This window comes from Anomaloglossus baeobatrachus, chromosome 10 (assembly GCF_048569485.1).
Source record: "Anomaloglossus baeobatrachus isolate aAnoBae1 chromosome 10, aAnoBae1.hap1, whole genome shotgun sequence".
Classification (NCBI taxonomy): Eukaryota; Metazoa; Chordata; class Amphibia; order Anura; family Aromobatidae; genus Anomaloglossus; species Anomaloglossus baeobatrachus.
In genome coordinates, this window is record NC_134362.1 from 10516839 (window position 1) to 10529183 (window position 12345).

At 56.2% G+C, this 12345-nt stretch overlaps 1 protein-coding gene across 17 annotated transcripts in view; it reads left to right on the forward strand.

Annotated features, from left to right (window-relative positions):
• The window catches only part of PPFIBP2 (PPFIB scaffold protein 2), a 239716-nt gene that overhangs the window by 188542 nt on the left and 38829 nt on the right, over positions 1-12345 (forward strand). For 10 of the 17 annotated variants that reach the window (XM_075326341.1, XM_075326343.1, XM_075326344.1 and 7 more), the window contains 8 exons: positions 420-531; positions 955-987; positions 4551-4612; positions 7813-7888; positions 9016-9122; positions 10763-10827; positions 11514-11582; positions 11673-11736. In XM_075326341.1, the coding sequence (XP_075182456.1) occupies positions 420-531; positions 955-987; positions 4551-4612; positions 7813-7888; positions 9016-9122; positions 10763-10827; positions 11514-11582; positions 11673-11736 (588 nt within the window). The remainder of the gene's footprint in view (positions 1-419; positions 532-954; positions 988-4550; positions 4613-7812; positions 7889-9015; positions 9123-10762; positions 10828-11513; positions 11583-11672; positions 11737-12345) is intronic. The other 7 variants (XM_075326346.1, XM_075326351.1, XM_075326349.1 and 4 more) reach the window with 2 other exon arrangements.

Here is a 12345-nt window from a genome sequence, read left to right on the forward strand (position 1 = left end):
TGTGCCGAGGTCTCGCACTCTGTGCCGAGGTGTCGCGCTCTGTGCCGAGGTGTCGCGCTCTGTGCCAGGGTGTCGCGCTCTGTTCCGGGGTGTCGCGCTCTGTTCCGGGGTGTCGCGCTCTGTGCCGGGGTGTCGCGCTCTGTGCCGGGGTGTCGCGCTCTGTGCCGGGGTGTCGCGCTCTGTGCCGGGGTGTCGCGCTCTGTGCCGGGGTGTCGCGCTCTGTGCCGGGGTGTCGCGCTCTGTGCCGCGCTGTGTGCCGAGGTGTCGCGCTCTGTGCCGGGGTGTCAGAGTCGTTCTCGGTGCAGAGATCAAGCTTTGAGGGTTCAGATCAGTGCTGCGTCCACCCGATACGTCTCCGCACGGTTTATCTCATGTACGGAGCTGATTTTCGACATTTTCTCCGTGTTTTAATACTTTAGGCCGAGATCGCACAACTCCAGGAGCAGCTGGCGCTGAAGGACGCAGAGATCGAGCGGCTCCAGAGCCAGATCTCCTCCAAAACCACTGCTCAAAATGAGTCTTCAGAAAGAGGTAACAAGTGACGGCGGAGAACAAGCAATGCAAAGCTCCCGTTCTGTGTACACAGCTCCGGCGCAGAGCCATGCGTCCGCAGACCACAAGCCCCGGGGGGTCTCGCCCTTTACTTGTGTTGAATGCACTGTAGAAAGCGGTTGGGGCGGACGGCCGGGAGTGTGGCAGGGTCAGACGGCACAGGGCTTGTTTGTAGTCTGTAACCATGGAGACACATTGCCCTGCATGGGAGCTGTATACACAAGACGGCAGTCAGAGTCCAGGATCTTTTAAACATGGCTTCATTTTGTATTCTAGAAGCATTGGAGTAATACAGATTTTTGTTTGCAAAAGTGTGCACACCCTATATGTAGTAAGAATAAGCATGTGTTCTATAGAGTAACTGTGCATTATTTTGCTTTCTTTACTTCTTCCCGTCCCTAGAAGAAGTATTTAAGAGGAGGATAAAAGAGAAAAGTAAGCCTCGTCCCCCCGTCCTCCCCGTCCCCCCCTGTCGTCGTCTCTACTGCTACATTGTCGCAATAACCTTTCACTGATCGCTCGCAGCAGACAGACAGCGGCGCTCGTGTCCGCGCTTCCCCCGCTGCGGCGGCTCCCTGAGCTCGGGGGTCTCTCCTGGGTTCGGATACGGGGGGCGGCTCCCTGAGCTCGGGGGTCTCTCCTGGGTTCGGATACGGGGGGCGGCTCCCTGAGCTCGGGGGTCTCTCCTGGGTTCGGATACGGGGGGCGGCTCCCTGAGCTCGGGGGTTTCTCCTGGGTTCGGATACGGGGGGCGGCTCCCTGAGCTCGGGGGTCTCTCCTGGTTTTGGATACGGGGGCAGCTCCGTGAGCTCGGGGGTCTCTCCTGGTTTTGGATACGGGGGGGCGGCTCCCTGAGCTCGGGGGTCTCTCCTGGGTTCTGATACGGGGGGCGGCTCCGTGAGCTCGGGAGTCTCTCCTGGGTTCGGATACGGGGGGTGGCTCCCTGAGCTCGGGAGTCTCTCCTGGGTTCGGATACGGGGGGCAGCTCCCTGAGCTCGGGGGTCTCTCTTGGGTTCGGATACGGGGGGCGGCTCCCTGAGCTCGGGGGTCTCTCCTGGTTTTGGATACGGGGGCGGCTCCCTGAGCTCGGGGGTCTCTCTTGGGTTCGGATACGGGGGCGGCTCCCTGAGCTCGGGGGTCTCTCGGGTTCGGATACGGGGGCGGCTCCCTGAGCTCGGGGGTCTCTCCTATGTTCGGATACGTGGGGCGGCTCCCTGAGCTCGGGGGTCTCTCCTGGTTTTGGATACGGGGGCGGCTCCCTGAGCTCGGGGGTCTCTCTTGGGTTTGGATACGGGGGCGGCTCCCTGAGCTCGGGGGTCTCTCGGGTTCGGATACGGGGGCGGCTCCCTGAGCTCGGGGGTCTCTCCTGGGTTCGGATACGGGGGGCGGCTCCCTGAGCTCGGGGGTCTCTCTTGGGTTCGGATACGGGGGCGGCTCCCTGAGCTCGGGGGTCTCTCCTAGGTTTGGATACGGGGGGCGGCTCCCTGAGCTCGGGGGTCTCTCCTGGTTTTGGATACGGGGGCGGCTCCCTGAGCTCGGGGGTCTCTCTTGGGTTTGGATACGGGGGCGGCTCCCTGAGCTCGGGGGTCTCTCCTGGGTTTGGATACGGGGGCGGCTCCCTGAGCTCGGGGGTCTCTCCTGGGTTCGGATACGGGGGGCGGCTGTCTGGTTGCTCGTGTGCCCTGCAATGTGGTGACAATTGAATTAATCCGCTCTGATCTTTGCATCTGAATTTGTTGTTGTTTTTGCTTTTTTCTGGGTGATCTGATTTGATCTGTTTTGATCTGTTTTGATTTGATTTGTTTTGTTTTTAACATTTAATATTTTCTATTTCACAAATAAAAGAAATTCTGGAACTTTATTTTGTAAAACGGAAAAACTTCTGCATATGAAGAATTAAAAAAGTGTCAGTTTTTTTCCTCCAGTTCCATACTGTTTATAAAGCCCACCAGGGCAAATATTCTGGGGTCCACCCTCCCTCCAACAGTCTGGGGATCATCCACTGGTCACAGCAGAAGCCTGGTTGTTGTAATCAGTGATGCAGCCCAAAAAGGGGGCGCAAAATGTAACACCCCAATGCCCTGTTGTCCACTTCACTTAGTGCAGGTGCAGTGTCTGTGCCCCTCCCCCCGGTGCAGTGTCTGTGCCCCTCCCCCCGGTGCAGTGTCTGTGCCCCTCCCCCCGGTGCAGTGTCTGTGCCCCTCCCCCCGGTGCAGTGTCTGTGCCCCTCCCCCCGGTGCAGTGTCTGTGCCCCTCCCCCCGGTGCAGTGTCTGTGCCCCTCCCCCCGGTGCAGTGTCTGTGCCCCTCCCCCCGGTGCAGTGTCTGTGCCCCTCCCCCCGGTGCAGTGTCTGTGCCCCTCCCCCCGGTGCAGTGTCTGTGCCCCTCCCCCCGGTGCAGTGTCTGTGCCCCTCCACCCGGTGCAGTGTCTGTGCCCCTCCACCCGGTGCAGTGTCTGTGCCCCTCCACCCGGTGCAGTGTCTGTGCCCCTCCCCCCGGTGCAGTGTCTGTGCCCCTCCCCCTGGTGCAGTGTCTGTGCCCCTCCCCCTGGTGCAGTGTCTGTGCCCCTCCCCCTGGTGCAGTGTCTGTGCCCCTCCCCCTGGTGCAGTGTCTGTGCCCCTCCCCCTTGTGCAGTGTCTGTGCCCCTCCCCCTTGTGCAGTGTCTGTGCCCCTCCCCCTGGTGCAGTGTCTGTGCCCCTCCCCCCGGTGCAGTGTCTGTGCCCCCCCCAGGTGCAGTGTCTGTGCCCCCCCCCAGGTGCAGTGTCCGTACCCCTCCGGTGCAGTGTCTGTACCACCCCCCCCCCCCCCGGTGCAGTGTCTTTTTCCCCCGGTGCAGTGTCTTTTTCCCCCGGTGCAGTGTCTGCGCTTCCCCCCGGTGCAGTGTCTGTACCCCCCCGGTGCAGTGTCTGTGCCCCCCCGTCCATTGCAGTGTCTGTACCCCTCCGATGCAGTGTCTGTACCCCCCCGGTGCAGTGTCTGTGCCCCCCCCTCCGATGCAGTGTCTGTACCCCTCCGGTGCAGTGTCTGTACCCCTCCGGTGCAGTGTCTGTACCCCTCCGGTGCAGTGTCTGTACCCCCCGGTGCAGTGTCTGTGCCCCCCCCCCCTCCGATGCAGTGTCTGTACCCCTCCGGTGCAGTGTCTGTACCCCTCCGGTGCAGTGTCTGTACCCCCGCGGTGCAGTGTCTGTACCCCCCGGTGCAGTGTCTGTACCCCTCCGGTGCAGTGTCTGTACCCCTCCGGTGCAGTGTCTGTACCCCTCCGGTGCAGTGTCTGTACCCCTCCGGTGCAGTGTCTGTACCCCTCCGGTGCAGTGTCTGTACCCCCCGGTGCAGTGTCTGTGCCCCTCCCCCTTCCGGTGTAGTGTCTGTGCCCCTCCCCCTTCCGGTGCAGTGTCTGTGCCCCTCCCCCCTCCGGTGCAGTGTCTGTGCCCCTCCCCCCTCCGGTGCAGTATCTGTGCCCCTACAGTGCAGTGTCTGTGCCCCTCCCCCCTCCGGTGCAGTATCTGTGCCCCTCCCCCCTCCGGTGCAGTGTCTGTGCCCCTCCCCCCTCCGGTGCAGTGTCTGTGCCCCTCCCCCCTCCGGTGCAGTGTCTGTGCCCCTCCCCCCTCCGGTGGAGTGTCTGTGCCCCTCCCCCCTCCGGTGCAGTGTCTGTGCCCCTCCCCCCTCCGGTGCAGTGTCTGTGCCCCTCCCCCCTCCGGTGCAGTGTCTGTGCCCCTCCCCCCTCCGGTGCAGTGTCTGTGCCCCTCCCCCCTCCGGTGCAGTGTCTGTGCCCCTCCCCCCTCCGGTGCAGTGTCTGTGCCCCCCGGCTGTGCAGCTTGTGAGGCCACATACAGTGCAGGTCATTGCTTCTGTCGATCTCTATGGATATTCATGGCTTGGTTTTCTTTAACCCCGCGTTTTCTTCCTGGAATCCTAATCATGTGACTGGATGAATGGCGCAGATCATAGAGAATGTAGATAAACGCCCAGATATTGTCGTAATCAATGTCCCATTCTGCAGATCAAGAGGTGCAGAGGCTGAAGGTGGGAATGGAGACGCTGCTGGCGGCCAACGAGGAGAAGGTGAGCGGCTGCCGCATGATAGCGGTGATATCCACGGGGGCGTATGATAGCGGTGATATCCACGGGGGCGTATGATAGCGGTGATATCCACGGGGGGGCAGATTATAGCGGTGATATCCACGGGGGGCGGATTATAGCGGTGATATCCACGGGGGGCGTATGATAGCGGTGATATCCACGGGGGGGCAGATTATAGCGGTGATATCCACGGGGGGCGGATTATAGCGGTGATATCCACGGGGGGCGTATGACCGCTATATCGTGTATATGCTTTACACATCAGTTTTTTGCAGTCGGTCACAATCCATTGGCTTGATGGATCTGTCGCAGATTGTGGAAAAACTGATGCGACGGATGTGATTGGCGGGTATTTGATACTAAATAAAATAAATTGGCGCATGCTCAGTTAAAAAAAAAAACGGAATCTGTCGCCGGATTCCTTCATTTGACAGATAACGACGGATCCTGCACCCATAGGCTTCCACTCTACCAGACGACGGACGGTGACGGATCCTGCACCCATAGGCTTCCACTCTACCAGACGACGGACGGTGACGGATCCTGCACCCATAGGCTTCCACTCTACCAGACGACGGACGGTGACGGATCCTGCACCCATAGGCTTCCACTCTACCAGACGACGGACGGTGACGGATCCTGCACCCATAGGCTTCCATTCTACCAGACGACGGACGGTGACGGATCCTGCACCCATAGGCTTCCACTCTACCAGACGACGGACGGTGACGGATCCTGCACCCATAGGCTTCCATTCTACCAGACGACGGACGGTGACGGATCCTGCACCCATAGGCTTCCACTCTACCAGACGACGGACGGTGACGGATCCTGCACCCATAGGCTTCCACTCTACCAGACGACGGACGGTGACGGATCCTGCACCCATAGGCTTCCATTCTACCAGACGACGGACGGTGACGGATCCTGCACCCATAGGCTTCCACTCTACCAGACGACGGACGGTGACAGATCCTGCACCCATAGGCTTCCACTCTACCAGACGACGGACGGTGACGGATCCTGCACCCATAGGCTTCCATTCTACCAGACGACGGACGGTGACGGATCCTGCACCCATAGGCTTCCACTCTACCAGACGACGGACGGTGACGGATCCTGCACCCATAGGCTTCCATTCTACCAGACGACGGACGGTGACGGATCCTGCACCCATAGGCTTCCACTCTACCAGACGACGGACGGTGACGGATCCTGCACCCATAGGCTTCCACTCTACCAGACGACGGACGGTGACGGATCCTGCACCCATAGGCTTCCACTCTACCAGACGACAGACGGTGACAGATCCTGCGCCCATAGGCTTCCACTCTACCAAACGACGGACGGTGACGGATCCTGCGCCCATAGGCTTCCATTCTACCAGACGACGGACGGTGACGGATCCTGCGCCCATAGGCTTCCACTCTACCAGACGACGGACTGAGACGGATCCTGCGCCCATAGGCTTCCATTCTACCAGACGACAGATGGTGACGGATCCTGCGCCCATAGGCTTCCACTCTACCAGACGACGGACAGCGATGGATCCTGCACCCATAGGCTTCCATTCTATCAGCACCTCACACGATACCTCGCGCCTCACACAATACCTTGTGTCTCACATGGTACCTCGCGCCTCAGACGGTACATTACACCTCACATGGTACCTCACGCCTCAACCAATACCTTGCTCCTCACACGGTACCTTGCGCCTCACACGGTACCTTGCGCCTCACACGATACATCGCGCCTCACACAGTACATCACACCTCACATGGTACCTCGCGCCTGACACGATACATCGTGCCTCACACGGTACCTCGCGCCTCACACTGTACATCACACCTCGCATGGTACCTCGCGCCTCACACGGTACATCACACCTCACATGGTACCTCGCGCCTCACACTGTACATCACACCTCGCATGGTACCTTGCACGGTACCTTGCGCCTCACACGATACATCGCGCCTCACACGGTACATCACACCTCACATGGTACCTCGCGCCTGACACAATACATCGTGCCTCACACGGTACCTCGCGCCTCACACGGTACATCACACCTCACATGGTACCTCGCGCCTCACACTGTACATCACACCTCGCATGGTACCTCGCACGGTACCTTGCGCCTCACACGGTACCTCGCGCCTCAACCGATACCTTGCCCCTCATAAGGTACATCACACCTCGCATGGTACCTCGCACCTCGCACGGTACCTCACACGGTACCTCACACGGTACCTCGCACCTCACACGGTACATCACACCTCGCACGGTACCTCGCGCATCACACGGTACATCACACCTCGCATGGTACCTCGCGCCTCACACGGTACATCACACCTCGCATGGTACCTTGCGCCTCACACAGTACATCGCGCCTCACATGGTACCTCGCGCCTCACATGGTACCTCGCGCCTCACATGGTACCTCGCGCCTCACATGGTACCTCGCGCCTCACATGGTACCTCGCGCCTCACATGGTACCTCGCGCCTCACACTGTACATCACACCTCGCATGGTACCTTGCGCCTCACACAGTACCTCGCGCCTCACATGATACCTCGCGCCTCACACGGTACATCACACCTCGCATGGTACCTTGCGCCTCACACAGTACCTCGCACCTCACATGGTACCTCGCGCCTCACATGGTACCTCGTGCCTCACACAGTACCTCGCACCTCACATGGTACCTCGCGCCTCACATGGTACCTCGCGCCTCACACAGTACCTCGCACCTCACATGGTACCTCGCGCCTCACACGGTACATCACACCTCGCATGGTACCTCACGCGTCCCCAGATCTCTGTTTCTTCTACCCCGTTTATTACGGTGACGCGGTCCCTTTAATCTGTGCACGACTTTACTCTGTTCTCCATGGACTTGGCAGCCGTGGATTCGGGAAGACGTGGCGTCTGTTCTGGCACCGGACGGCCTGGAAACATCGCAGCGCTGAGCCGTCAGGTCTCTCTGGAGCCGCGCTCTGGGGCAGCTGTTATTATGGGTCTGGTATATAGCATTACACGGTGGCATCTTGTATGGTGGCAGAGAATCCCATCCGTGGCACACATTATATAACCACCCTCCTTAGTACCGGTGAGGTGCCGGTCACCCGGCCGCGGTGTGCGGTGCTGAGCCCGGCTCATGTGTTTTTCATTTGCCTTTTAGGACCTCCGGATCGAGGAGCTCACCATGCTCCTGAACCAGTACAGACGGGTCAAGAACTTCGTGATGGCAACACATGGTGAGTGGCGGCTCATACATCGCCTTGTGCTGCTAGTGCCGCCCGTCTGGTGCCACCGCGGCACGGGCAGCTCCTCCAGGGGTCATCAGACCTCAGTGACCACACCAGGATAGGGAGGCAATGGTGGTCCCACGATATGATGGGGTCACAACCTGTGTGGCACATTTGTACTTTACACTTAAAGGCGTATTCTGGTCCAGACACATTATCACCTATGGCACTGATCGATCCATGTGGGCACGCACCGATCACCAGCACTCGGCTTCATCGTCTGTGCCATAGAGCCATGCACCGTCTCCAGTCTGGGGTACAGGGGGTAACTATAGTGGGGTCAGTGCAGCTGCGCCCAGGCCCTGGAGCAAAAGGAGAACCCAAAATGTCTCTGATAAGACCAAAGCTTTTAAAGACCTGTAATAGTTGGGGGTCCCACAAGTGACCCCTGTTTTGGTGATCTGGAGGTCCACAACTCAGGGGTCCATAATTGGCTTTGACTTTGAGCTCAGGATTTGGTTTCCATACTTGATGCCGGTCCGTCCTCTGAGACCCCGACCCATCAAAGTCCTGATGACCCTTAGTTTTGTGATTCAGGTGGGCTGCTTTCCCCACAAACGTCAATGGACAAGTGGCCAAAAATGGCGAACCATGGGAGTATATGGGGATCTGATCCCGTGTCTTGTGGCCGTTGTCTGACACCGAGCTAATGTTGAAGCCGCCTGGGGAATCGTGCGCGTTCCTACATGGGGCTCTGCTCGTGATTGCGCTCATTGTGAGGAGATATCTCTGCTTGTGCTGCGGTTTCTCTATGTCCCTATGATAACACTTCCTCTCACATCTTTTAGCTCATTGGTTTGGGATCATGATTTGGATTTACACAATTCCCATAAAAAAAGTCTTGAACTTCAGACATGAAGTGTTGTCATAGTGGTACTGGGTCAGAGGAGCATTGAACCTGGCATGATGACCGTACCTGCGTCATTGGCTGAGGGGCCACTGCAAAATACCCCAGGGACGTATCCGTGGGGTAACGTGAAGCAGCGCCATTGAATTCAACCAATAAACATTCTACGGGGAACGCGGGAGATGAGCGTCCTAAACATGGAGTAATGGTCGTCAAACCTTCCCTGCAGGGTCTTCAGAGAGGATTCTGTCTGCCGGCAGTGAGGACGAGGTGGAGTCCACCATCAAGAAGCTGATTCCAAAGAATAACCAGACCATGGAGCTGCTGAAGTCAGAGGTGACGTGGCCTCATGAGGCTTCATTCATAAATGTCGTACTCACCAACATGTAGCTGTAAGCAGCACTAATGCTCAAGACCACCCCCAGCCCAATGCTGAGGACCACCCCCACCCCAATGCTCAAGACCACCTCACAGTAATGCCCAGGATCAGCCCCACCAATGCTCAGGACCACCCCCCACTAATGCTCAGGACCAACCTCCACTAATGCCGAAAACTACCCCCACCCCAATGCTCAAGACCAGCTCGCACTAATGCCCAGGATCAGCCCCACCGATGCTCAGGACCACCCCCCACTAATGGCAAGAATCACCCCCACCCCAATACTCAGGACCACCCCACTAATGCCGAGAACCACCCCCACCCCAATGCTCAAGATCACCTTGCACTAATGCCCAGGATCAGCCCCACCGATGCTCAGGACCACCCCCCACTAATGGCAAGAATCACTCCCACCCCAATACTCAAGACCACACCACTAATGCCAATAACCACCCCCACCTCAATTCTCAAGACCACCCCCACTCCAATGCTCAAGACCACCTAGGACTAATGCCCAGGATCAGCCCCACCAATGCTGAGGACCACCCCCCACTAATGGCAAGAATCACCCCCACCCCAATAACCACCCCCACCTCAATTCTCAGGACCACCCCCACCCCAATGCTCAAGACCACCTCAGACTAATGACCATGATCAGCCTCACCAATGCTCAGGACCACCCCCCACTAATGGCAAGAATCACCCCCACCCCAATACTCAGGACCACCCCAATAATGCAGAGAACTACCCCCACCCCAATTCTCAGGACCACCCCCACCCCAATGCTCAAGACCACCTCGGACTAATGCCCAGGATCAGCCCCACCAATGCTCAGGACCACTCCCACCCGAATGCTGAGGACCACCCCCCACTAATGACAAAAATCACCCCCTTACCCAATGCTGAGGACCACCCCCACCCCAAGGCTCAGGACCACCCCCTACTAATGCCCAGGATCAGCCCCGCTAATGCCAAGAATCATCCCCAATAGTCAGAAGCACCCTCCACTAATGCCCAGGTTAAGCCCCACTAATACCCAGGGCCACACCCATCAGTGCCCAAGATCACTGTGCTTTTGCACAGGACCACCCCCACTAATACCCAGGAGCTCCCCAAAACACCTGCTCTGGGCGTGGCATGGGCTAAGCTCCACCCTTTTCGTGGCAAATTCAGAACTGTTGCCAAGTACAGATATTTTCTTTGGCCACTTGTAAAGATCCCAGAGTTTGTGGAAGGGAGACGTAACTGGGTGACAGAGACATCGGCCTGATGGAAACCAATATGGCTGACAGGAAGTCACCTCATAACTGCTTCCTGTAATAAAAAAGCAGAGTGGACCAGTCTACAGGACACATCTAATCTGAAGTGGGTTTTGTGGCAAGAAGTAGCTATGTGGCGGTTTCCTGTCAGCCATATTGGTTCTCGTGAGGATCATTTTCCTATCTCCCGTCCATGTCTTGCTCGTTGTTGGTGGTCCATCAGAGCACCAATGCCTCATATTAGCAGATTGTGGTCTAGGCCTCCATATCGGCGCACACATCTTGATATACCGGGAGCGGACGTGTCAGCCGTCTCATGTCTTGTATCTTCCTACTAGGTGAGCTCCGCTGTGTCGTCCCCGACCGCCCCGACATCTCCTCCTCAGAACATCCTGGAGAACGGGTAAGAGAGGAAGATGAGTGTGTGGTAGAGCAATGGAGGGGTGAGCGATTCTTACTGATCACCCCGGGCTCACAGGGGGCTCACGGGGGGGCCACGGGGGGATCACAGGGGGGGCTTACAGGGGGCTCACAGGGAGCTCACAGGAGGGCTCACGGGGGGGGCTCATAAGGAGCTCACAGAGGTGACTGAAATATGGAGACATTCAGAGAGCAGCACAGATCATGGAGGCGCTCGGTGTCTTGACAGGCGGCCATGTCTCCTTTATTAGAACAGGATGAGGAGTTATATAATGCGGCTGCTGAGCTCCTCATCTCACCACAGCAGCCGCGAACCCCGTGCCAAACTGCCGGCTAATAGCGGGTTATTACAGAACAGCAGCTTTTCAGCTACTTTATAACCAGCTTTTATAAAGAAGTCAAAGCTTCATATATAGGAGTGATAATAGATAATTGTCATCAATTGACAAAACGAAAAGTGACTGAAGAAAAGAGAAATATAAATCATCCTCAGTATTCGGTGACCGCCCATCTCCTCCGTCCTCGGTATTCTTTCACCGCCTGTCTCCTGCATCCTCGGTATTTGGTGACGATGTGCGGTTTATAGTATCAAATATGACATTGTCTTTTTGGGGACCCTCCTTTATGCCTCACTGAGAGTTGCCTATTTACCGTCTATGTTCATTATAGGATCAGCACGCCTGTCCCACCAGAAAATGTAAACTCTCCACAAGAAGAAAACTTAGAGCCCAGGAATAGGTGAGAAATCTTTGATGTCAGTATTTTATTGGATTTTATTATTCATGGAAATCCAATAGTTTCAACAGTACTTTTTTTTTTTTTTCTCAGTAGAGTTCAGCCCCGACTACTGTCCTCCAGCTTGGAGGATTTGCAAAGTGGATCTATGGAAAAGGTACATGGATGTTCTCATAAGAAATGCAAAACTGGGTGTTCATTTAGATAAATCATCTTATTCTGTGAAGTATGGTTATTATATGTATTGCAGGATATATTTTAGAACCTGTATAAATCAAATACAGAATAACCATGGATATAATATATACCATTGAGGACTGTTCTCACTTCAGTCTAGTTAGACAGTTTCATAAGAGATTCATTTATATCTTTGCGTGATTGTGGACCCCATGGCGGTCCCTAAATATTGAACATAATTCTTTAGTCAACAGTATTGAAAGACTGTAGGGATGACATAAGATATGGGCAGGTCAATATCTGACATTATAAGGCTACGGGTAGTTCATCTACAATTAAATATTCAAAGTAAGTTATGATCCTAGGGGTTAAAAATTGGATTTACAGGGGTCAGAGGTAAATAACCAAGACAATATCATTCCTATTTTTGAATAGGAGTTATTAAATATTAATAATATACTGTGTTGTTTGTGTGGTGTAATCTGGTGAAGCCAGAAGCACTTGTGAAAGTGAATTTGAGGAAATTGTTTCGGGGCTGCATGATTTCTATAATGGACTGACTGTATATTACACTCATAGATTCTTATAT